Consider the following 27,146-nt stretch of genomic DNA (forward strand, 5'->3'; position numbering starts at 1 on the left):
ATAAGACGTGCAGCAGAGTTCTGAACAGATTGAAGGGGAGGTATGCTTTTATGGGCAGCCTTAAGACAATCCCCTGAAGCCCAAGAGATGCAAAACATTTACAGCTATTTATTTTAACTTGGGGGGGGGGGGGGGGGGTGAATGGGGAAAAAAAAAGCATAGAATTTGATTCATAAGGGGAATGGAGTACCTGAGGGGTACAGCCAGTCTAAGGAACTAAAAGCATTAAGGCACTGTCTGAATCTTAATTGTGTTTCTGCTATCAGTGACTCCCATCCTTGAGTGCACAAAAGGCACAGGCCTAGCAGCTTTCAAAATACTCCTCTACCCCCTTCCTTTTACAGGCGAAACAGCAAAGTAAAAAAAAAAAGTCCATAGGGGAAAACCTGTGCCCACCAGGGAGAAAAAACATGCCCTTTTATTATCCCCATCAAAATCTTCCCAAACGTTCATAATTTGGATTAGAATAAGGTAAACCCAGGACTCAGGTTGCAAAATCCTAACTCCACCTCTCACTCCCGAGATTTCCAGCATGGTACTTAAACACCCCCCCCCCCCTCCTCCCTCTCACACTTTAAAGCAGGCATAGTAAGCTCTTCAGTTTGGGGTCTGCATTCCTACTGCCTGTATTCTCTCTTCTGCAGCCCGGTGTGTGTGCAGGCCAGGGACGCCACTCACTCTGGGACTTTTTAGCAGCCGCATTCCAAAAGGAAGCAGGATCCCTAGTGCCCGAGGCTATGTGGGGATGAGGACAGAGGAAGGGCCCACTCTGGCAAGGAAGGGGGGGCGCGGATCCCCTCCTCGGTGTCAGCGGACATCCGCCTACCTGTTTGCCGGCGGGTATCCTTAGAGGCACGCTGGAAAAAATCATGATCCCTGCCGTAGAAACGGCGCCGGCGCCGCCGCGTCTGTTGAACCGGACAGAGAGAGAAGCGGCAGGGGCCGGTCGGGGCTGCCAAACCTGGGGGCCGCCCCCGCCCGTTCGCCGCAGCAGCAGCCTCCGCCGCCCTCACCAATTCCCATAGAGAGCAGCGCGCCAGAAGCCCCGCCCAGCGGCCCGGACCGGCCCATAGCGCACATTCCCGGGGGGAGGCTACAGGGGAGTCGGGCATCTGCGAGCCACAGGGAGAACCTTCCCGCAGCTGCCTCCGGTGTGCCCAAGATGGACCTAGACCCACTGCTCTCCAGGACCAGGGTACCCTCGAACTCTCAATGGGAGAAGATTTACAGAGCAGCGATTCCTTTCCTTGTAGCTCCTCCCCCCTCTTCCTTCCGACACTTCGTTTCTCCCATCGCGAGGCGGGGCACTGGCTCCGGACAGGGAATTCCAGGAATTCCTGGGGCTGGGAGCCGGGAAGAATATATCGCCGTCACTCACTGCAACCAGCACCGAGACTGCTGGCCCTAGGGAGCGCCCTCCTCTCCCCCCATCCCCTGCACTGCCCACGAAGCAGCCCCCCCCCCCCCCCCGCACTGTTCAACGGGGCAGCCCTCTCCCCAATCCCATCGCCTATACTGTTCAAAGAAGCAGCCCCCCCCCCCATCTGATGTACTGCCCAACAGAGCAGCCCCTTTCCCCCCCCCCCCCCCCCCCCCTCCATTCTATCCCTGGTACGGCTCAAGGGGTAGCTCTCTCCGTACAAATTTTTCTGCCCGGGATAGCATGGCACTGATCATTGTAAATCCTAGGACTGGCTGCACATCTTGTTACAAATTTACTTTCCCGTTTTGCTTACATACTGTATACATCTCACATCTATAATTAAAAAAAAAGTTTTCTCCAGCAACATCAAACAAACATGGATATGACCAATGAAAAGCACAATACTTCACTCAATGAGCTACAAGCCTAGCTTTTATTTTTTTTTCTCTGTTATATCAATCAAACTAGGTTCTGCAATAGGAATCTGTAATTTCTTAATTAGACTCCAAGACAAACAGTTTAGCATATCACTACATCTCCTAGCCTCCTTCCATCTCCTGGGGATTTCCAGATTATTAGTCATTTTTAATATAACAGACATCTTGCATCTGTTAATCTTTCATCCACCACTTAGAGGTCCTTTTACTAAGCCACGGTAGGGCTACTGTACTGGTAGCTTGCGGCAAAACAGACATAGGCGTGGCCGGCCGTAATCAACCATCGCGGTCCGATTACCACCATGTTAGCACGTGAGCCTTTACTGCCTGCTAAATAGGTGGCAGTAAGGGCTCAAAGTAAAGTGCCACGCACCAATATTTTTATTAGCACACGGTCATTTACGACTTCCTTTTAAAATAATTTATTTTGTTACATTTGTAGGCTGCGGTAACAAGCACCCTCAGCACACAGCAATTTCACGCACCCCCATTACCACAGGCCACTTTTTACCACAGCTTTGCAAAAGGACCCCTTAATATTTTCTCTTATGCTTGCTTTATTTATGATCTCTTTTACAACTGTTCTTTCTTCTGCCTCTATCAAATGTCTGGTCACAGGCCACATTTTTTAAAAATCTTGACTATAACATTTTGAAAATAAAAAGTGTCTCTGAAAAAAAATAACTTTTTTAATGCATTATCCCAAATGCACGAACTTTCTGGAAACTGAACAGCTTTAAAGAAACCAGTAAAAATCTCAATTTGATGTAAAGGGAGCACCCAAGAGCTCTATATGCTGCCAGATGAGGAAACTGACTTTTGATATGCAGACTGGAGCCTCTCTGATACCAGACAGAAGATAGGCAACTCCCACTGTTAAACTCAGAGACCTCCATTCCATATGTTTTGTCTGTGTCCTCCTTTTTTAAGGCAGTTTAAGCTTCACTAAGCAGGGGCTGTCTACAGTACAGTCTGTGAAGATTAACCACCACCCAGCAGTCAAAGGCTGTGTTAAAACCTTCCCTCTGACACTGGCAGGAAGGTCCAACAATTCAAACCATTCTAGTTTTGGGGGAACATGCTAACCATCTATTTAGGAAGGATAGAGATGGTCGTAAAGGTGGAGGAGTAGCTCTGTATGTGAGAAATGATAACGCAGCGACTGAAATGACAGGGACCTGGGGAAAGGAAGACGCGATATGGATCACCTTAAAAAGCAAGGAGAGAACCTCTGTCCACTTGGGTGTTTGTCTACAGACCCAGTTCTATTGATGGGAGATTTCAATCTGCCAGCTGTAGATTGGAAGGTTCCGTAATGTAATCATAATGGGAAAGAAGTAGAGAGATAGTGGATGCTTTTCAAAGTGCTCTGCTCAGACAAATGGTGATGAAACCCATGAGGGAGGGAGCAACGCTGGATCTGGTGCTCACAAATGGGGATAGTGTGTCAAATGTCTGAGTGGGTGCCCAACTGGGCAGCAGTGACCATCAAACGGTTTGGTTTGATATGACAGCTGAAGTGGAGGGTGGCCACTCAAAACTCAAAGTCCTGGATTTCAAGCATATGCTGACTTTAGTAAAATGGGGGGAATACCTGAGGAAGGAGCTGATGGGCTGGTAGGACGAACAAGAAGTGGAAGGGCAGTGGTCCAAGCTGAAAGAAGCTTGGACCACTAGGAGTGGCCTAGTGGTTAGGGTGGTGGACTTTGGTCCTGGGAAACTGAGGAACTGAGTTCGATTCCCACTTCAGGCACAGGCAGCTCCTTGTGACTCTGGGCAAGTCACTTAACCCTCCATTGCCCCATGTAAGCCGCATTGAGCCTGCCATGAGTGGGAATGCGCGGGGTACAAATGTAACAAAAAAAATAATAGGGCCACAAACCTTTATGTAAGGAGAGTAAATAAAACCAAGAGAAAAAGGAAACCGATATGGTTCTCCAAGCAAGTGGCCGAGAAAATAAAGGCCAAAGAGTTGACGTTCCTGAAATACAGAAAAACTCAATAAAAGGAACACAGAGGAATACCGGATGAAACTGAAATAAGCCAAGAGAGAGATATGTTTGGCGAAACGCAAGAACAAATGGCTAGAAATGTAAGGAGGAGTGACAAAAATGTCTTCAGATATATTAGTGAAAGGAGGAAGACTAAAAAGGGAATTGTGAGACTGAAAGATGCTGCGAACCGCTATGTAGATAATGATGAAGAAAAAGCAAATTTGCTAAATAGATACTTTTGTTCTGTTATCACAGAAAAAAATCCTGGAGAAGGACCGCGATTGACTGGCAAAAGTACAAATGAGAACGGAGTGGATAGAGCACTGTTCACGGAACAGAGAGTGTATGAACAACTTGAAAAGCTAAAGGTGGACAAAGCCGTGGGACCAGACGGGATCCACCCAAGGATATTGAAGGAGCTCAGAGAGGTTCTGGCGGGTCCTCTTAAAGATTTAAATCCTTGGAGACTGGAGAGGTTCTGTGGGATTGGAGAACGACAGATTGGTCCCTCTTCACAAAAGTGGTGATAGGAAAGAAGCTGGAAACTACAGGCCGGTAAGCCTCACTTCGGTTATTGGAAAAGTAATGGAACCAATGCTGAAGGAAAGGATAGTGAATTTCCTGGAAGCCAAGATCCGAGACAACATGGTTTACCAAAGGTAAATCGTGTCAAACAAATCTCATTGAATTCTTTGACTGGGTGACCGGAGAATTGAATCAGGGATGTGCTATAGACGTAATCTACTTAGATTTCAGCAAAGCTTTTGAAGCGGTTCCCCTCAGGAGGCTCTTGAATAAACTTGATGGGCTGAAGATAGGACCCGACATGGTGAACTGGATTAGGAACTGGTTGATGGACAGACGCCAGAGGGTGGTGGTTAATGGAATTCGCTCGGATGAGAGAAAGGTGAGTAGTGGAGTGCCTCAGGGATCGGTGCTGGGGCCGATTCTGTTCAATATATTTGTGAGTGACACTGCCGAAGGGTTAGAAGGTAAAGTTTGCCTTTTTGCGGATGATACTAAGATTTGTAACAGAGTGGACACCCGGGAGGGAGTGGAAAACATGAAAAAGGATCTGCGGAAGCTAAAAGAATGGTCTACGGTTTGGCAATTAAAATTCAATGCGAAGAAATGCAAAGTGATGCACTTAAGGAGTAGAAATCCATGGGAGACGTATGTGTTAGGCAGTGAGAGTCTGATATGTACGGACGGGGAGAGGGATCTTGGGGTGATAGTATCTGAGGATCTGAAGGCGACGAAACAGTGTGACAAGGCGGTGGCCATAGCTAGAAGGTTGCTAGGCTGTATAGACAGAGGTGTGACCAGCAGAAGAAAAGAGATTTTAATGCCCCTGTATAAGTCGTTGGTGAGGCCCCACCTGGAGTATTGTGTTCAGTTTTGGAGGCCATATCTTGCTAAGGATGTAAAAAGAATTGAAGCTGTGCAAAGAAAAGCTACGAGAATGATATGGGTTTTGCGTTACAAGACGTATGAGGAGAGACTTGCAGACGTTCAAATATTTGAAAGGTATTAATCCGCAAACAAAACCTTTTCCTTAGATGGGAAGGCGGTAGAACTAGAGGACATGAAATGAGATTGAAGGGGGGCAGACTCAAGAAAAATGTCAGGAAGTATTTTTTCATGGAGAGAGTGGTGGATACTTGGAATGCCCTCCCGTGGGAGGTGGTGGAGATGAAAACGGTAACGGAATTCAAACATGCGTGGGATAAACATAAAGGAATCCTCTTCAGAAAGAATGGATCCTCAGAAGCTTAGCCAAGATTGGGTGGCAAAGCCGGTGGGGGGAGGCGGGGCTAGTGCTTGGCAAGACTTCTATGGTCTGTGCCCTAAAAATGGCAGATACAAATCAAGGTAAGGTATACACAAAAAGTAGCACAGATGAGTTTGTCTTGTTGGGCAGACTGGATGGACCGTGCAGGTCTTTTTCTGCCATCATCTACTATGTTTACTATCTCCAGCTATTCAGCTATTTAAATTGTTCTGGAATGTTGCAAAACAAAGGTGGAAAGAACATCCTGCATTATATAGAAGGGCCCTCCTCTCACTGTCAATCTTTCAGCGATGAGAATTGCTTGCTGAACTCAGGAAGTTGAGGGTCCTTGTTTTCCCGTGATAACCATCTTTAAATGCAAAGATAAGGCTATCAGGCTGGTCCACGACAGACAAATTGTAATGCAACATCAGCACATGTTTCCAACAGGGCCGCTAAGAGGGAATGCAAGGGGGCAAGATTTCCCAGGGTCCAGCCTCTAAGGGTGGCCCAGCAGTGGCAGCCCAGGTGAGATCCCGCGTTTTCCCCTCCCACCCCCCATCCCCTACTTGCCTGGAGTCTTTGAACGGCAGGCAGCAGTGATCAAGAGACACTTCTCTGCCAGCCATGGTTACTTCTTCCTGTTGTGTCCCACCTATGTTGAAACAGGCAGGACGGGGCCTGTGGTCAGCAAAGCAGAATCTCTCGATCACTGATGCCTGCCATTCAACAACTCCAGACAAGTAGGGGACCGGGGAGGTTGGCAGTGGTGGCGGTGGCAGGCCCCCTAACATTATTTGCCCCGGACCCAGCTCCTGTTATCCTTGTAAAAAAACTCTTCCACTAGCTGGAGATATCCTAGCGAAGAGCTCCCCACACGTTAGTATCCACATCGTACTTCATAAGCTGGCCTTACAGATATTTGATATGCTCTCCCTATCCTCCTTTTGACTGAGCTGAGTGAAAGAAACCTTACATCATGATCAACCCAGCCAAAATGGCACCTGATCACTGTCTTAGGGTTTGTTGTGTTTGCTTGCAGGAGGATGAGAAATCCTGTCAGCAGGCAGATGCATCAACCTTAAAAAGAATCATCCCCAGTAATGTTGATGATACTTCAGAATTTTGAGGCGTCTCCTGAATACCGACCACATTTCAGTTTAACACAGTGAGCTGGGGGAACACAGCTGCTAGATAAACCAGGAATTTGAGTTTGGATCCAGTGCTGCATCCTCCTCAGATGACCCAAGGTTGCACTTGCATAGTTGAGGTGGTGTTGGATTTCTTTGTCAACACAAGTATTCTGTGTGAGATAGCTTCCAATGCATGGGAAATGCTCAGTATTCTCTCTAGTGAGTGCCTGCACTTCAGGAAGTGATCTCCACTATGCTGATGGCAATGGTTTAGCCATGGGGGAGGGCTTCAGGGCCAGCACCCCCAGTTTGGGTTCAGCCCCCACCCCCACCCAAAATTGAGATGCTGTTTGCCGCTTTGGCTGGCAGGAGTTCTCAAGCCTCACCAGCGGAAGCCCTATTCCGTGCAAAGCTACGGAGGCCTGGCCGTTAGCAGCACTATTCCTGGGGCTGCTGATGTGCCGATCGCTCCCCCCTCCCCCCCACGTTTTAGTTTTCATGCATGAGTGGGGGCAGGCCTCCCTCACACATGCTCAGTTTCACAAAAAATAAGCATGTGTGGGAGAAGTGTCCAGCCTGTCAACAGCCCAGAAAAAAACATTGCCATCAGGTTTCATATGCAGCAGGGTCTAGGGTATGTGGTATCGCGAGGGGGAGGGAAATTATGTGCCCACCCCCCCAAAAAAAAACAAAAACTGCGGTCTGGCTATGTGTCACAGTAATAGTGTTAAGTACTCACTCACAGACAGATCTTCAGGCAATCACTGACCTTTACTAAGTCCCATTTCTCACACTTAACACTTAGTCAATAGAGAAATTTTGTCTTATCTCTCCGTGAGCCATCCCCCAAGTCTGGCAGTTCTGATACATGGTGTCATGTGGAACACAATGTAATGTACTGTAAACTGAAACAACCAGGCAGACAGGGTAAGTCATTTGGTCTTTAGGTGCCTTTATCTGTTATGTTACTATGACTCTTGAGAACACTGAGCATTTCTTGTAGGTTGGAAAATCATTTCACACAGAATACTGACATCTGCTCCTCATGTCACCAGCCCTCCTTTAGACCTCACTCTTGGCATGCCGATGATTCGGTTTCTTTTACCTGGAGTTGAGGTCACTCTGTAAAGCACAAAAAGCACTTTCAAACCAGTTTTGATGTTTCCTAGTAGATAATCCAAGTGCCTCTTGCCAGGCATCAGTTATGGTGGATGTGAGGGACATTCTCTTTATGCTGTTGGTTTGAATTTGCCAGTTTTTCATGGAGGTACTGGTGGACGAAAACTCGTTATGTTAGGTCATTGAATCCTTCAACATCAATCTTCCATTTGTCACGCGTCTGCTCCAGTTGTCATCTGGGAGCCAATTTGATTGTTATGATCCAGTAGAAGTCTGTGGTAAGTCCAGCAGTCACCACTGTTAAAGAGTTCAGGGGCTGTGAACATTCACAATCCCAAGCAAAAACAGTGATGCATATTCAATACTCTTGCCTATTCTGCTCAATATCTATCTCAAGCCACTAATGAGTTGATTTAGTTGATGGACACTCAGTTCTATATCTACACGAATGACATGCAGCTACTCATACTCATTGAACCCAACTTACCTACAGCTCTGAATAAACAGACTACCCGTTTTAACAGCCATTCAAGAATGAGCCAAAAACAAACTTTGCTTGAACCCAAGGAAAACTGAGCTCCTGTGAGTCCCTATCACAAGTAGGCACATCTCCAACATCAAAATATCTCTTTTGAAAGATCAAACTTCCGCTTAACCTTTGGATGCAGCTAGACTCAACACAGACTGATTCCTCAAATCTAAATCAACCTTCAAGAGTAGTTTCTATCATTTTGGACAACTATGCTGCCTCTCCATACATTCGGCAGGCAAGTCTTGTCACAGTGGTTCAGACCATGATAACATCAAGATTGGATTACTGTAACATACTCTATACTAGTCTGACTACAAAGGGTCTGCACTAGCTCCAGTTGATTCAGAATGCTGCAGCAAGACAGACAGAAGGTTGTAAGCGATGTGACCGTATCACACTATTTCTGCAAAAACTTCACTAGCTGTGTACAATACAGGGCTAAATTTAAAATACTATGCCTGATCTTTAAGGCCCTTAAAGGAAAATGGGCCAAAGAACAGGATCTCCATCTACAAACCTCCAAGATCACTAAGGTCCTCCCAAGGAGAATCCCTAACCACAACCTCTCCAAAGTATTGTGTTCAATTCTGGTCACCGCATCTCAAGAAAGATATAGTAGAATTGGAAAAGGTGCAGCGAAGGGCGACTAAAATGATAGCGGGGATGGACGACTTCCCTATGAAGAAAGACTAAGGAGGCTAGGGCTTTTCAGCTTGGAGAAGAGACAGCTGAGGGGAGACATGATAGAGGTATATAAAATAATGAGTGGAGTGGAACAGGTGGATGTGAAGCGTCTGTTCACGCTTTCCAAAAATACTAGGACTAGGGGGCATGCGATGAAACTACAGTGTAGTAAATTTAAAACAAATCGGAGAAAATGTTTCTTCACCCAATGCGTAATTAAACTCTGGAATTCGTTGCCGGAGAACATGGTGAAGGCGGTTAGCTTAGCAGAGTTTAAAAAGGGGTTAGACGGTTTCCTAAAGAACAAGTCCATAAACCACTACTAAATGGACTTGAGAAAAATCCATAATTCCAGGAATAACATGTATAGAATGTTTGTACGTTTGGGAAGCTTGCCAGGTGCCCTTGGCCTGGATTGGCCGCTGTCATGGACAGGATGCTGGGCTCCATGGACCCTTGGTCTTTTCCCAATGTGGCATTACTTATGCTTAAAGGATAAAACACGATGTGACACCCACCAGCAAGCCTTCTTTGGAGTAGCCCCACCAGTGGCATAGCAAGAAGGCAATTTTTGGGTGGGCCAACAGGTTAGATGGATGGCACTAGAGAAAAACCTGCCACCTGATGCACTTATGCCCCATCCCTACCCCACTCCCAATAACTTCAATGAGGGTAGCAGTGCAGGCTTCAGTGGCTGCAGGCCACATTAAGGGTTAGGGGAAATACAAGAGGCTACACTCTTCATCCCCCATTGAGCCATGGTACCCCAACACACATATGCTTCCCCCAGATATTCTGCATGCAATGAACACACTGGCTCTCCTCCAACTGTGCGAGCAGAGCTTGGACATTTCCCCATAAAACTCACCATACATAAATTTTTATTTCTAATGTTATCTCATTAACAGGCATAATGTAAAGTAATAGAAAAATCTATCAAACAAAAAGTCACTCAGAACCTAGAGCAAATCTACCATGCCAGCATCAAGATCCAAAACAAGGATCCTACCTATGATATTTTAGGGCCCCAGTGGGGCCCTAAAATATCAATACATCTATTGAGAAAACTGAACAAGCCAAATTACTACAGAATACTACATAGAAAAATTCATGCTAACAGAATACCTTTGTTACTCACACAGAACACAAATGCCAAATACAGAATAAACAAACATAAATTCAATCGAAATTCCAAGAAGCCAGACCGCACATGTAGTACAACACTAGAGAAATAGAAGAGATGCATTTCTTCCTACACTGTGCAAAATATCAAGATAGCCCATGCCAGGGATGGTGTTAAGGGGGTAAAACTAGGTTAATTGCCCTTGGCCTCCTGGCCAGAGAGAGCCACAAGCCTGCCGCAAGCAGAAGAAGATGCAGCCTGGTAGTAAGCTTTTGGGTCCCCACCCAAATTTCTGCCCTGGGTCCCAGCCATGTCCAACATCGGCTCTCGCAGGATATACATTTCAAATCTAATTATTTTTTCTACCTTTTGTTGTCTGGTCATTTTATTTTTCAAATCGTGCTGGTCCCAGGCTCTGGTTTCTGCTTCTCTCTGTCTTTTAACTTGCTCACCAAGGTCTCCTGTCCATTTCATATTTCTTCTATGTCCACTATCCATCTTCTTCCATCTCTGTGTTTATCTTCCTCTATGTTCAGCATCTCCCTAGGAGTAGCCTAGTGGTTAGTGGAGTGGACCTTTGATCCTGGGGAACTGTTCGATTCCCACTGCAGCTCCTTGTGACTCTGGGCAAATCACTTAACCCTCCATTGCCCCTGGTACAAATAAGTACCTGGGGGGTCACGTGATGACTGCTTCCTGAACAGCAGCAGGAAGGGAGAGCTCCCTCGAATTCTTTGCAAAAACCTGCTATTTGAAATCCTTTTTACACCCCGAAGGGCCCCAAGATAACGCGAAGGGTCAGAGAACTCACAGCACAAACCGGATCATAATCGGAGAAACGGGACGAGCGGTATGCCCACTAGAAATCAGGGCGCCATAAAACATAAGCACACTCCCGCGGGAAAGGCTGCCAAGATGGCGATGTCTCCAGAATCTTTACCTGGGCCTGAGAAAAACGCGGGAGAATGGGCGAAAGAGATATCCTCAACAGTAGCGGCGGCACTGGAGGACCGATTAAACAAAATCCATTCTGCGGTCGAGGAAATTAATGAGAAGTTTGACACGCAGGCCCGCAGGCTAACAGAGGTGGAACAGCGTGTGCTTGCCCAGGAAGATACGACAACGGGTATGGCGGCCCAGATCGAAACCCTGCAAAAAGAAGCAGCAGCTCTCAAGGCACAGGTGGAGGAACAAGAGAACAGAAATCGCCGCAATAATCTGCGAGTTGTAGGGCTTCCAGAGGAAGTGAAAGAGGGAGAACTTTACAAATTTTTTAGCGAATGGCTCCCTACGCAGTTGGGCCTAGGAGGAGGAACCGGCACTTGGCAATGCGACCGTGCACATCGTATTGGGAGCCGGAAAGAAGGAGATAAACCCAGAACAGCAATTGCTCATTTTTCCAACTGGCGGGAGAAAGAAGCGCTGCTAAAGCAGGGAAGATCTAGACAAACGCAACTAGAATACAATGGACATAAACTCTTACTGTTCAATGATTACTCCTTGGCGGTGGCGCAGCTTAGACGAGCAATGGCTCCCACGTGCTCTCAGATGTACAGCAAAGGCATCAGATTTTCACTTCTATACCCTGCGAAGCTAAGAGTGTGGCATGAAGGAAAAGCTCTGATGTTCCAAGAAGCAGCAGAGGCCAAAGCGTTCATGGAGAGATTGAACAGAGAGGTACCAGCAAGAGAATAACTGCTGAAGGAGACACCTCTTCGTGGGACAGATCGAATGGGATCTAATGGTTTGATTTAACTTTGAATTTATTCCTTGTTTGCATAATGAGAGCCTAGCTGGAAAGACCTGGACGGGGGGCAATATTGATATTAAGAGATCCCCTGTGACTGGGGTCAGACCTGTGATATCAGGAGAAAAACTCATGCCCCCCAAACAGGCTAAAAAGTTATGATCAGGCTATTATCAAGGACACTGCTTCTATGAAGTCTGGAACTAAGCGAGTGGGTGATGTAGTAAACATGGACCTGATGTACTGGCGCAGTGGCGGTTTAGACCAAAGTTCCGGAGAAAAGTGCAGAGTTCTCGAGCAACAGTTAATGAGATAATTCCAGCAAGTTATAAGAATGTTATGTACATAGGTTGTGATATGTTGATTTTTGCTGTGGGGGGATGTTACGGGGTTAGGGGGTGTATAACTGGGCAAAGAGTTCGAGGGGGGAGTAAGATGTATGTTCCTTGCTGTATGAAGACGGGAAGGAGAAGGATGATGAAGAGGAGGAATCAGAAGGGCTTTGAAGGGGAAGAGGGAGGGATGGGAGGGAGAGGAGTTAGGGACTGTGTGAATGATGGGGAAAGAGACAGCAAGGGGGAATCGGGAGGGGGAGGGAAGGGTGGGGGGGGGGGGAAAGGGATAAATTGCCTGCAAGGGGAAGTTGGAGATGTTTTTTGATGGAAACCGAAATTCAGAAGCAGGGGGTTCCTGGTGGGTCCAGCTGGGAGGCCAGCCGTGAACATAAAAAGAGCAGAATGGACGGCATGAGGATTATAGACTATAGAGTGGGAGATGGTTAATTTGAAGATACTATCTTTGAATGTAGATGGTATTCACTCCCCAGTTAAACGTACCAAAATAATGTCCTGGCTTAGAAAAGAGGGGGCGGATATCGCCTTTCTCCAAGAAACCCATTTGTCCAGCTCAGAACATGTGAAACTGAAGAGAGGGTGGGTGGGAGAGGTGGTATATTCATCCTTTAACAGCAGACAAAGGGGAGTTGCTATCTTAGTACACAAACAGCTGCCTTTAGCCATCCATAAGGTATTACAAGATAAGGAGGGAAGGTATGTCATAGTGATGGGAGAGCTGAGGGGCCGAAAGATCAGCCTTTGCAACATATATGGGCCAAACACATACAACCATAAATTTTTCTCAGATATAGTGGCACAGATGGCGCTGTATCCGGAATACCAGAGAATCTTGGGAGGGGATTTCAATATTACTGCAGATCCTACTATTGATTGTAAACCAAGTAAATCCAAAACAAAGGGATGGGACCATAGGGGAGTCAATTTTTTGATACACCAACTGGGGTTGATAGATGTGTGGAGAATTTTACACCCTTATGATTCAGACTTTACATTTTTCTCCAATCCGCATAATTCGTATTCTAGAATAGATTACTTTCTTGTATCACAGGCCCTATTCCCGGTGTCAAAAGCAGCACACATACTGGATAACACATTGTCAGATCACTCAGCTATCGCGTACTCCATAGAATATACTAAGGGAGCCACGGAGAGGGTATGGAAGTTTTCTCCCACCCTATACAGAGACGAGGCGTTCAAAGCATACTTGAGAGAGAAGTGGGCAGATTATCAAAGGGATAATAAAACCCCGGAAGTGAGCCCAACTGTATATTGGGAGGCGGCCAAGGTTGTATTGAGAGGCCACATCCTGGCGTACACTGCTGGGAAAAAGAAAAAAACAGAGGCAGAGTTGTTAACATTGTCGGCCGAGTACCAGCAAGTGCGTAGACAACATATGGGAAGCATGGATAAAGAGTACAGGGAGAAATTGGGTCGACTTCGTAAATGTATTGATCAATTGCTTAATGCCAGAGCTGAAAGGGACATATATTTTCAGAGATTCAAACTTTTTCAATGGGGCAACAAGGCAGGGAAGCTTATGGCAAACCTAGTGCGACCGTACAGGAAAAGACAGATTGTTACATCAATAAAGGATAGTACAGGCAGAGTGTACCATGAAGAAGCACAAATACATAAACAATTTGTTCACTACTACCAATCTTTATACGCAGAACGGGAACTAGACCCACTACAGAGGGATGCTTTCTTTGAGGGCCTGCATGTGCCGCAGATGGCCACAGATCAAGCACAACGATTAAGCGCCCCTATAACAGAGCAGGAGGTCAAACAAGGCATTAAGGCATTAAAGCTGACTAAAGCCCCAGGCCCAGACGGATATGGGCCTGAATATTATAAGATCTTAATGACAGATATTACTAAACCACTGGTTGACTTCTTTAATGATTTATCAGGGGGAGGAGATGACGGACAACACAACCAAAATCTAGCACATATTATTTTCATCCCTAAACCAGGAAAGGATCCAGGGCAGGTGGGATCTTACCGCCCCATATCCTTATTAAACCAGGACGTTATTCTAGCAGCTATTCTAGCTCGACGAATGAACCTCTCTCTATCCGGGGTGGTACAGGAAGATCAGGCGGGATTTGTTCCGGGCCGGTACGCCTCAATGAATCTTATCAGGGCATTGGCGGCAATTCACACTTACAAAGGAACAAAGGGGAATGAGGTGATAGCGGGGCTAGACATGGAAAAAGCCTTCGACAGCATATCGTGGCAGTATCTCTTTTGGGTGATGGAGCAGTACGGGATTAGTGGCAGATTCATTGAGTGGGTTAAGACCTTATACACTAAACCAAGAGCGAGGCTGATGATAAATAACACCCTAACAGAAGGCTTTGAGTTACAAAGGGGAACAAGGCAAGGGTGCCCGCTGTCGCCACTCCTGTTCCTGATGGCAATTGAACCGTTGGCGATTAAAATAAGGCAGAGTGACAAGATTAGGGGCCTCATGGTGGGGGGGAAGGAGATCCGCATCAATTTATTTGCGGATGATATCCTTTTATATCTGCAGGATGCATTTACTCACCTGGATCAGGCATTACTCTTAGTAAAGCAGTTCGGGGACGTATCGGGGTTAAGGGTCAATTGTGAAAAATCTGAATTACTTCCACTATCAGGAACTCAAGACAACTCAAGGTTTGGCAGTCTCCCTATACCACCAGTATCACAGGCAATGCGCTATTTGGGGATCTTTTTGAGTACTAACCCATTAGTGATGTATAAGAAAAATATAATGGAACAAATTGATAAGATCAGGATAACTTGTGAGAGATTGAAAGATCTCCCTCTATCACTTTATGGAAGAATAGCATTGGTCAAGATGGTTCTGTTGCCAAAGCTATTATACCCATTGCAAACAATACCCATATGGATTAAGAGACAGGACGAAAGGCTATTTAGATCCATAAGTACATAAGTACATAAGTAGTGCCATACTGGGAAAGACCAAAGGTCTATCTTGCCCAGCATCCTGTCACCGACAGTGGCCAATCCAGGTCAAGGGCACCTGGCACGCTCCCCAAACGTAAAAACATTCCAGACAAGTTATACCTAAAAATGCGGAATTTTTCCAAGTCCATTTAATAGCGGTCTATGGACTTGTCCTTTAGGAATCTATCTAACCCCTTTTTAAACTCCGTCAAGCTAACTGCCCGTACCACGTTCTCCGGCAACGAATTCCAGAGTCTAATTACACGTTGGGTGAAGAAAAATTTTCTCCGATTCGTTTTAAATTACCACACTGTAGCTTCAACTCATGCCCTCTAGTCCTAGTATTTTTGGATAGCGTGAACAGTCGCTTCACATCCACCCGATCCATTCCACTCATTATTTATACACTTCTATCATATCTCCCCTCAGCCGTCTCTTCTCCAAGCTGAAAAGCCCTAGCCTTCTCAGCCTCTCTTCATAGGAAAGTCGTCCCATCCCCACTATCATTTTCGTCGCCCTTCGCTGTACCTTTTCCAATTCTACTATATCTTTTTTGAGATACGGAGACCAGTACTGAACACAATACTCCAGGTGCGGTCGCACCATGGAGCGATACAACGGCATTATAACATCCGCACACCTGGACTCCATACCCTTCCTAATAACACCCACATTCTATTCGCTTCCTAGCCGCAGCAGCACACTGAGCAGAAGGTTTCAGCGTATCATCGACGACGACACCCAGATCACTTTCTTGATCCGTAACTCCTAACGCGGAACCTTGCAAGACGTAGCTATAATTCGGGTTCCTCTTACCCACATGCATCACTTTGCACTTGTCAACATTGAACTTCATCTGCCACTTGCACGCCCATTCTCCCAGTCTCGCAAGGTCCTCCTGTAATCGTTCACATTCCTCCTGCGACTTGACGACCCTGAATAATTTTGTGTCATCGGCGAATTTAATTACCTCACTAGTTATTCCCATCTCTAGGTCATTTATAAATACATTAAAAAGCAACGGACCCAGCACAGACCCCTGCGGGACCCCACTAACTACCCTCCTCCACTGAGAATACTGGCCACGCAATCCTACTCTCTGCTTCCTATCTTTCAACCAGTTCTTAATCCATAATAATACCCTACCTCCGATTCCATGACTCTGCAATTTCTTCAGGAGTCTTTCGTGCGGCACTTTGTCAAACGCCTTCTGAAAATCCAGATATACAATATCAACCGGCTCCCCATTGTCCACATGTTTGCTTACCCCCTCAAAAAAATGCATTAGATTGGTGAGGCAAGACTTCCCTTCACTAAATCCGTGCTGACTTTGTCTCATCAGTCCATGTTTTTTGTATATGCTCTGCAATTTTATTCTTAATAATAGCCTCCACCATCTTGCCCGGCACCGACGTCAGACTCACCGGTCTATAATTTCCCGGATCTCCTCTGGAACCCTTCTTAAAAATCGGAGTAACATTGGCTACCCTCCAGTCTTCCGGTACTACACTCGATTTTAGGGACAGATTGCATATTCTAACAGTAGCTCCGCAAATTCATTTTTTAGTTCTATTAATACTCTGGGATGAATACCATCAGGTCCCGGTGATTTACTACTCTTCAGCTTGCTGAACTGACCCATTACATCCTCCAAGGTTACAGAGAATTTGTTAGTTTCTCCGACTCCCCCGCTTCAATATTCTTTCCGGCACCGGTGTCCCCCCCAAATCCTCCTTGGTGAAGACCGAAGCAAAGAATTCATTTAATTTCTCCGCTACGGCTTTGTCCTCCTTGATCGCCCCTTTAACACCATTTTCGTCCAGCGGCCCAACCGACTCTTGGCCGGTTTCCTGCTTTTAATGTATCTAAAAAAATTTTTACTATGTATTTTTGCTTCCAACGCTAATTTCTTCTCAAAGTCCTTTTTTGCCCTCCTTATCTCCGCTTTGCATTTGGCTTGGCATTCCTTATGATCTTTCCTGTTACTTTCAGTTGGTTCTCTTCTCCACTTTCTGAAGGATTGTTTTTTGGCTCTAATGATTTCCTTTATCTTACTGTTTAGCCACGCCGGCTGACGTTTAGTCTTTTTTCCCTTTTTTCTAATACGTGGAATATATTTGTCCTGAACCTCCAGGATGGTGTTTTTAAACAGCATCCACGCCTGATGCAAGTTTTTTACTCTGCGAGCTGCTCCTTTCAGTCTTTTTTTCACCATTTTTCTCATTTTGTCGTAATCACCTTTTCTATAGTTAAACGCTATAAGATCACTATAAGATCATTCATATGGAGGCATAAAGGTGCACGCATAGGACATCAGGTGTTAATACTCAACAGGGAGAGGGGTGGCCTTAATCTACCTGAGCTACGCCTTTACAATGTGGCAGCCCTGATGCGTATAATATATGAAGGTATTAGTGGCCAATCAAAATTCACCCCAAACCACTGGTGGGAGGACTGGTGCAAACCATATTCGTTTATAAATCTATTACACACCTCTCCAGGACTGGGCACCATTGCAAACAAGCAGTTTAGCTTTCTTACACCGCTCCGCATGGCATGGAAGTGGTGGAGGAGTCGACAGGATAGAAGCCCGTTTGCCTCGCCCTTTCAGAGAATGGTGGGACTGGTAGATTTCCCGGTGGGCATGGGACCCTCTGTATTTAAAAGATGGGCAGAGAATGGATGTGTGACTTGGGGAGATTTGGTGTCCACAGAAAGCAATAGTTTCCTTCCCTTCTCGCAAGTGAAGGAAACATGGAGGATCCCAAATAATCAAATGTTACAATATCTGCAAGCACGACATTATTGGCTACAGGCGTGGAGGAAGTATGGGAAGGGATGGACATATGGAAAAATGGATGAGATGGTGTTATGCTTACCCCCGAAGGGCAATAAATTATCTATGTGGTATAAGTTGACGAAGATGGCTATATCAGCTAGTGGGAAGGGAGGAGCTGTCTTTGCGTGGAATAGAGAATTGGGAACTGAGTATTCGCAACCCAAATTTAATTTCCTGTTTGTGTCACTAGCCGAATTTGTCAAATGTGCGGATTGGCAAGAAACTCAGTTTAAACTGCTCCATAGGGCATATATTACTTGTGAAAAGGGGAAGAAAATGAAGCTGTGGGAATCGGACACATGCTCCAAATGCCAGGCAGGTATAGGTACCTTCATACATAGTTTCCTGGAATGCCCTAAATTGGAACTGTGGAACCAAATCTTTGGGGTATTGAACGCAGTGCTCCAGGGGACGGTAGAATGGTCCTACCATTCGCTGTTGTTGGGAGACCAGGCAGACCTCCTGGAGCAAGGGTTCTCTCAACCACAGCGGAGATTTTTATATATGGCTACCCTGGCAGCTAAAAAAACTATCCTGCAGTGTTGGACAAGGGTAGAACCAGTGTCCTATAACTGTTGGGTGGCGAAGGTTAAAGAAATGGCAAAGTATGAGAACACATTGTATAAGAAATCTCCAAACACAGACAGCAGGCAATATGCATTGCTTTGGCAGAAGTTAGAGGAAATGATAAGATAGTAAGGTTTCCTAGCACCATTGGAGATCATATGGGGGGGTGGGGAGAAGGGTATAGAAGAAAATGTTAAGTGCAATTGTGCTTCATGTATATTATTTGTGTATATTTCTGTGACGAAGGTCATGCTGTTCTAAGTGTTGATGGTTTGTATCAGATCGTGCATCTTATGAGCATGTATTGTACCGATGACAATAAAGAGAATTGAAAAAAACAAAAAACAAATAAGTACCTAAATATACTATGTAAACCACTTTGAATGTAGTTGCAAAAACCTCGGAAAGGCAGTATATCAAGTCCCATTTCCCTTTCTCCGTGTCCCTATATTTCCCTGTCCAGCTTCTCCCCTCTCTTCCTCCCCCATGCCGATGTGACTGTACTACTCTCTGACCCCACCTCATCCAGCTTCTCTCCCTCTCACCCCCCCCCCCTTCCAGCATCTGGCTTCACTTGCCTGCCTGCTGGTTCCTCCTCCCTCCTCCTAAGGGTTCAGCATTTGATCCTCTCGTCCTTCATCCCCTTGGTCTGGCATCTCTTTCCCTTCCTTTCTCTCCCCCTCCTGCAAGCCCAGCACTTCTCTTCCTTCCTTCCAGTCCCCCTTCCTCTCATGGGTCCAGCACTTCTCTCCCTTCTTTCCAGCCCCCCTTCTCCTACAAATCCAGCACATCTCTTTTTCCCTGCAGCCCCCTCCTCTCACAAGTCCAGCACACTTCTCCTTTCCCTGTAGCCCCCTTCTCCTCCTCCCAGAAAGTCCAGCACATCTCTCCCTTCCCTGCAACCCCTCCCTCAAGTCCAGCACATCTTTGCCTTCCCCAAATCCAGCATCGCTCGCTACCTTCCCTCCCACAGGTCCAGGATCGCTGCCGCTTCCTTCTCCTTTCCCCACCACCGCTGCAGTGCTTGCAGCTTACATTTTCGGGCCATCCACGATTCACACAGGCACTCCAGGGCCTTCCCTCTCTTCTGCTGCATCCAGTCCGCTCTGATGCAACTTCCTGTTTATGTGAGGGTTGGACACAGTGGCAGAGGGAAGGCCCCAGACTGCATGTGTGAATTGTGGACAGCCTGAAAATGTAAGCTGCAAGCACTGCAATGGTGGCGGGAGGAAGAAGTGGTAGATTCCGGACCTGCTGGAGGGAAAGTAGGGAGCGATGCTGGATTGTAGGTGGATGGGGTGCACCATCTCTGGGTGGGCCTCGGGCAAAGGTGGGTGGGCCTGGGCCTACTCGTGGCTATGTCCCTGCCCCACACTCTGGAATGAACTCCCTGAAAGGCTTTGCTCAATGCAAGACTTTCTCTACTTCAGGAAGCAGGTGAAAGCTTGGCTCTACTCCCAAGTCTTTAATGGAAGATACAATTAACTTGCTGGCCGCGCACACAAGAACTAACACTAGCCGCACATACTGTACCAGGATTTCCTTATCCACTTTTACCCTAGCTGAGATAATATTCATGCACCTTTCTTAAATTAGTCCCCTTATTTTCTAACTCCTGTTCCTCTATCTTAGCTATGTATTCCACCTTTGCTTACACCACACCCTATGCCGTCTATTAAGATGTTTGATTGCATATTGTGTTGACAATTTAAGTAGCATAGTATGCAATACAATATACTGTTATTTGAATATTTTTACTGCTGTAGTCTGTCACCTATGTTCAAATAATGTTTGCTGTATACCTTGGGTGATTTTTTTTTTCAAAAAGGCAGTAAATAAAATTTTAATAATTAAATTAAATGCCAAAGCAGAAAGTCAATTCCAACTGCCATGTTCTATCTTTAGTGAGTAATATGTAAGAGAGATATTCATGCCTGAAATTGTATTTAACAGTGATGAATTGAAAGAACAAAAGCAAATCTCAGTGGATTGACAAACTAAAGAGTAACAAATCATCTGGACCAGATGGTATATATCTAAGAATACTGAAGAACTCAAGAAAATGAAACTGAAGTCCTTCTTTTAGTAATCTGTAACATATCATTAAAATCATTTACAATCATTCAAAACTTTGGAATATGGGTAATGAAATGCAAATTTTCAAAAAAGGTACCAGAGTGATCCAGGAAATTATAGACTGGTAAGCTTGTCAATTTCTACCATTTTGTCATAAGAACATAATAGCAGCCATATTGGGTCAGACCAATGGTCCATCTACCTCAGTATCCTGTTTCCAACAGTGGCCAATCCAGGTCACAAGTACCTTGTAGAAACCCAAATAGTAGCAACATTTCATGTTACCAATCATGGGGCAGGCAGTAACTTCCACATGTCTGTCTCAATGTCAGACTATGGACTTTTCCTCCAGGAATTTATCCAAACCTTTTTTAAATCTAGATACACTGTTACCACATCCTCCGGCAGAGAGTTCCAGAGTTTAACTATTCGTTGAGTGAAAAATATTTCCTCCTATTTGTGTTAAAAGTATTTCTATATAACTTCATTAAGTGTCCCCTAGTCTTTGTACTTTTTGAAAGAGTTAAAAAAAAAAAAAAAGATCGATTCAGTTCTACTCATTCTTCATCACTTATAATTTTGTAGACCTCAAATCGTATCTCCCCACAGCCATCTCTTTTCCAAGCTGAAGAGCCCAAGCCTTTCCTCGCTTTTAGATAAAGCAGTATATCAAGTATGTAAATAAAGAAACAAATGGACAATTTGCAGTATATCACATGCTGAAAATAAATAGATGAGAGGAATTTCATCTCCTTTATCATTTTGGTCACTCTTCTTTGAGATACAGTGACCAGAACTGAACACAATTCTCAAGGTGAGGTCACACCGTGGAGCGATACGGAGGCATTATAGTATTCTTGGTCTTATTTACCATCCCTTTCCTAATTATTCCTATCATTCTGTTTACTTTTTTGGCCACTGCCACACACTGGGCAGAAGATTGTAGCATATTGTGTATGACACCTAGATCTTTTTCTTGGGTGCTGACCCCCAAGGTGGAACCTAGGATCAGGTAAGTTTGGATTTCTCTTCTCAATGTGCATAAAATTATTACACACTAGGAAAGAAGGCCCGTTTCTCTGAGCATGAAACGGGCGCTAGGTTTTTTTTTTTTTTTTTTTTTTTGGGGGGGGGGGGGGGGTGACTCACATACGGAGATCAGTGGCGATTTTCCTGGGCCGCCCCGTGGCTCGTCGCGGTTGTAGGTGATTCGTTTGCCGCCGCTGTTATTAGCGTTGCTCTTTGTGGGTGTTGATTTTCCTGTGCCGCCCTCGACGTCATCGCATTTTGACGCGAGGGCGGAGCACAGGTACAGTAATAAAACTCACCATCAACGTTTGCTCCGCCCTCGTTGTCATGACGTTTGACTCGAGGGCGGGGCCTGGTGGCTTCACCACCACGAACCTTCGAACCTGAAGGAACTGTTGTCAGTGGCTTGGCTTCACTGACGTCAGTGTCCTCAGAACGCTGAGGGTGAGTTTTATTATAGTAGATATTGATAGTCATATAGTTTAATAAGACAAAGGCAACACCTTTGCCTCATCAATCTGCTTTTTTTTTTTTTTTTTTGAAGGTGTGAATAAAGCATGTGGATAAAGGTGAACCAGCTGGTATACTGTATATGGATTTCAGAAGGTATTTGACAAAGAACCTCATGAAAGACTCTTGTCACCACATCTAAAAAAAAACCAAGACATAGTGAAATTTGAAAAGATTCAAAGAAGGGCAACCAAAATGATGAAGGGCATGGAATAGCTCTCATATGAGGAAAGGCTGAAGAGGTTGGAGCTCTTCAGCTTGGAGAAGAGAAAGCTGAGGGGATATATGATGGGTCTATACAATCATGAGTGAAGTGGAATAGTTGTTTATGCTTTCAAAATGTATAAAGACTAGGTGGGGGTGAGGAACACACAAATGCTAAGGGGCTCTGTAAGGATATTCAGAGGCACTAGCGGGATAGCCCTGATGAATATCCCGGTCAGCACTTTAGTTTATTCACATTTGTTAACTAGCAGATCAAAGCAGCTTACAATCTAAAAAATACAACAACAACAGAGTAAAAGGAACTACAAAGTATAATAGGAAAGTATAGAATCCATTTATTCCATTCTAAATAATCAAGGAAGGAAATAAAAGTATAGGAGGGGGAAAGGGAACAGAAGCCAAAGGGAAGGAGAAGTATAGTAAAGAAAAAAAAAAAAGAGAGAGAGTCAAGAAGCCAATAATATGGGATCACAGTCAGCCAATGAAGGAGAAAATGCATGATAAAAAAGCCAGGTTTGAAAAGCAGCTTTGAATTTTTTAAAGAGATGATTCAGCTCAGACAGAAAGAGGCAGTGAGTTCCGTAAAACATGGAGCTGCAAAGTAGAAAGCCCAACGCCTAGTACCAGGTGGGCCTGCTTAGGACCTGATAGCACAAGATGATGACCATTTAAAGAGCGAAGCATGGCATCCTTGTGTGTCTAAGCAGGGTAAAAGTATGTATCATACCTGATAATTTTCTTTCCATTAATCATAGCAGATCAATCCATAGTCCCTCCCAGATATCGGTATTGTTTTTTGTTCTGGTTATATTTCAGGTTCCAGTTTATTCTTCAGTTCCCGTTCAGGAGAACTTCGTGTCAAGTTTTTCCAATTGGAGTTTCCTCGAGTGAGACGATTCTGAGTTACAGTGAGCTGCTGCCATTCCTCTCCCCCCCGTTCGATGGTGGCTGGATTGATAACTAAATTATGCCGGCGCTCCTCCCGCTTCGGGCGGCAGTAGGGTAGCTTTGTATCCCTCCTGCTTCGGTGGTGTTTGGGTAAGCCAGCTCCTCCCGCGGTTGCGGTAGCAGGATAAGCCAGATCCCCCCCGCATTGGCGGGTGTGGTGTCCCTCCCCCACTCTGCGGGGATGAGCTGGACGGATTCCCCTCCCCGCTTTGGCGGTGTGAGCTGGGCAGTGTGTCCCTTTGTGGGTGTAATTCTCTAAGTGCTGACTCCTGCGGATGGAGCTTTGATATCGACATACTGAGGAGTTTCCGGCAGCACATGACCACATATAGGGAGGTAAAAGATTGCTCTCTATCTCCACCTGCTGGTAGATGGACACAACCCACCAGTCTATGGATTGATCTGCTTGATGAAATGGAAGTCACCATTGCCCGGGGCAACGGAATGCTTTTTGGTTTGGGGTGCCCAAGTTCCACCCCCATACCATCCTACTCCCCTCCTATGGTATTCAACATATCTATCCTCTTCTCTCCCCTCTCATGATGTCAAATCATTTCTCTCTTCCCCCCCCCCCCCCCCATCTTATCCAGCATCTCTCTCCTTCCCCTCCCTCCTCAACCCCTTATGGTCTACAGTATCTCTCTCCCTCCCCCCGTGGTCCCCGGCACCCCCCTCCTTCCCTTCTCCCATCCCCTGCCCCTGCCTATAGTGTCCACCATTCCACCTACTCTATGGCCTACAGCATCTCGCTCCTCCCCTGCTCTCACCCTTCTCTCTCTGGCATCTGTACCCTTCTCTCACCCCTCTTCCTGTGGTGTCTATCATTCAAACCCCCCTGTGGTGCACAGCATTCCTCCCCCCATGCTTTCCAGCATCCTTCTCCTTTCCTCCCTCTTAAACCCTCGTCTCCAGCATCTCTCCCTTCCGCTCCACTCACCCTCCTCTCTTCAGTCTCTCTCTCTATTACTACTACTATTTAGCATTACTATAGCGCTGCAAGGCATACGCAGCGCTGCACAAACATAGAAGAAAGACAGTCCCTGCTCAAAGAGCTTACAATCTAATAGACAAAAAATAAATAAAGTAAGCAAATCAAATCAATTAATGTGAACGGGAAGGAAGAGAGGAGGGTAGGTGGAGGCGAGTGGTTACAAGTGGTTATGAGTCAAAAGCAATGTTAAAGAGGTGGGCTTTCAGTCTAGATTTAAAGGTGGCCAAGGATGGGGCAAGACGTAGGGGCTCAGGAAGTTATTCCAGGCATAGGGTGCAGCGAGACAGAAGGCGCGAAGTCTGGAGTTGGCAGTAGTGGAGAAGGGAACAGATAAGAAAGATTTATCCATGGAGCGGAGTGCACGGGAAGGGGTGTAGGGAAGGACGAGTGTGAGAGATACTGGGGAGCAGCAGAGTGAATACTTTATAGGTTAGTAGAAGAAGTTTGAACAGGATGCGAAAACGGATAGGGAGCCAGTGAAGGGTCTTGAGGAGAGGGGTAGTATGAGTAAAGCGACCCTGGCGGAAGATGAGACGGGCAGCAGAGTTTTGAACCGACTGGAGAGGGGAGAGGTGACTAAGTGGGAGGCCAGCAAGAAGCAGATTGCAGTAGTCTAAACGAGAGGTGACAAGGGTGTGGATGAGGGTTTTGGTAGAGTGCTCGGAAAGAAAGGGGCGGATTTTACGGATGTTGTAAAGAAAGAAACGACAGGTCTTGGCGGTCTGCTTCCCTCCCCCTTCAGCATCTCTCTTGCCTTCTCTTCTCCTCCCCTGAATGTCCATCATTCTGACCTCCCCTCTACTATCTTCAGCATTCTTCCCTGCTGTGTCCGCAAGGTATTTATTCTCCTATCATGCTCCCCTGGGGTGGCAACTCTATGTTGGACGTAGTGTCCATCATTCTGACCTCCCCCCCAACCATCTTATGCATTCTTCCCTGCTGTGTCCGCAAGGTATTTATTCTCCTATCATGCTCCCCTGGGGGTGGCAACTCTAAGGATGTTGGAGACATCGCATGGAGAGCCCGGTGCAGAGATGTCAGATGCTAAAGGCCTGCCAGCTCCCACCCTCTCTGAACTTCTTTCAGAGGAGACAGAAGCCAGCCAGCAAGACTTAAACACGTGCTGATGCAAGGTACGAGAAGAAAGGCTTCATGGGGCGAGAGGAAGGGGTTTGCAAGATGGCTCCTCCTGTTCCAAGGCCTATGCCACTGCCGGATGCCCAGGCTAGCATATGGGCTCTACACTCAATGCTTCACAGCATCATGTGACACTACGGAGGTTCTCAGATATGCAGTATCTCCTTTATGAGCATGTGTAATCACATGTGCCTCTCTCCTTCCTAGATACATCATAAACCTGAGTGAATAACAGTCAATATGTAGGGCATGAAGCCGAGACCTGCTTTGTGCAGTACCTTCCCCCCCCCCCCCCCACCTGACCCTCCTCAGCTTCTCCTTTCACAGTCTCTTCCTTTGAGTCCATTTAGAACCTCTGTGTACTTTCAGTGCTTCCCTAGCTTGTATTTTAGTTATATGGTTCCTTGTACAAAAACAGTCTTCAGACCCTTGCCGTATCTCATATCCTGCTGTCTAAAACCAAAATTCAAAATGCATTAAAAGTAGACTTCTTCAACCGATCTACACATAGAACTTTCAACATGAAACACATGTAGAGAAATGTTCAGAGTTACTAAGACTAAGAAACCAAAAAGTGTTGATTGCCTAAGTCTTCACATCCCTTCACTCAACACTTGGTGAAGTCCCTTTCGCAGCAGTAAGATCCACAGTGGGATGCTGCAGTTGCTCATTCTTCTTGGCAGAATAGTCAGGCTCTTTCAGGTTGGATGAGGATCATCTGTGTTCAAGTCTATCCACGGGATTCAGGTCTGGGCCACTCACAGACTTTCACTTTCTTCTTGCTGAGGCAGTCCATTGTTGCTTTTGCTTTGTGCTTAGGATCATTGTCCTGCTGACAAAGGTCAATCTTATCCCCAGTCCCGTGGCAGACTGCAACAGGTTTCCTCCAGGGTCTGGCCAAACTTTGCACCCTCTTTCCCTTGAACTTCACAAGCTTCACTGTCCATATTGCTGCAAAGAACCTTCACAATATAATGCTGGCACCGCTAGAGATGGTGTTAGGATGATGTGTCATGTTTGATTTTTTACCAGCCATAAAACTTAGGTTGGAGACCACAAAGTTCCAATTTGGTCTCATCAAAAAAAAAAAAACCTTCTCTCCATGCATATACTATGATCACTAAGTGTATGTCCTGCAAACCCTAGGCAGCACTTACCACTGGTTCTACAGCGGCGGCTTCCCTTGCTGTGGAGTAATCCTGAAACTGTAATAGTAAAACAAAAAATCAAAAAAATGACCCACTATAATAACAAAAATATGTGTGAATGGACAAGGAATAGAGAGGAATTAGCCCTGTATCTTACTCACATGGAACATTTCGCTGTTATATTTTATAAAGTAATTTTGTGCGTGTTTTTTATAAAATACTGACCGCGTAAAAGTATGAGCTTTAGAACGAAGGCATGTATTATATTGGTATGCCTGCACAGGATTGAAGTTTGGGTGGACCATGGGTTGAACTTTGCAAGTACAATACATAGATTATACAATAGCTAATCTAGATGCAAACATTTACACCTGCTTACGAAGCACTGGTACGTGTCCAGATTGA

General features: G+C 45.7%; 1 protein-coding gene across 5 annotated transcripts in view; it reads right to left on the reverse strand.

The window, feature by feature from the left end:
* The window catches only part of RBMS2 (RNA binding motif single stranded interacting protein 2), a 136,926-nt gene that overhangs the window by 98,922 nt on the left and 10,858 nt on the right, over positions 1-27,146 (reverse strand). For 2 of the 5 annotated variants that reach the window (XM_030196698.1, XM_030196697.1), the window contains exon 1: positions 827-914. The exons of the other annotated variants lie outside the window; for them this stretch is intronic. In XM_030196698.1, coding sequence (XP_030052558.1) covers positions 827-871 — 45 coding nt within the window. In that variant the 5' untranslated portion in view covers positions 872-914. Of the gene's footprint in view, positions 1-826; positions 915-27,146 lie in introns of those variants that run through there. 5 annotated transcript variants of the gene reach the window in all.

Source organism: Microcaecilia unicolor, chromosome 3 (genome assembly GCF_901765095.1).
Source record: "Microcaecilia unicolor chromosome 3, aMicUni1.1, whole genome shotgun sequence".
Taxonomy (NCBI): Eukaryota; Metazoa; Chordata; class Amphibia; order Gymnophiona; family Siphonopidae; genus Microcaecilia; species Microcaecilia unicolor.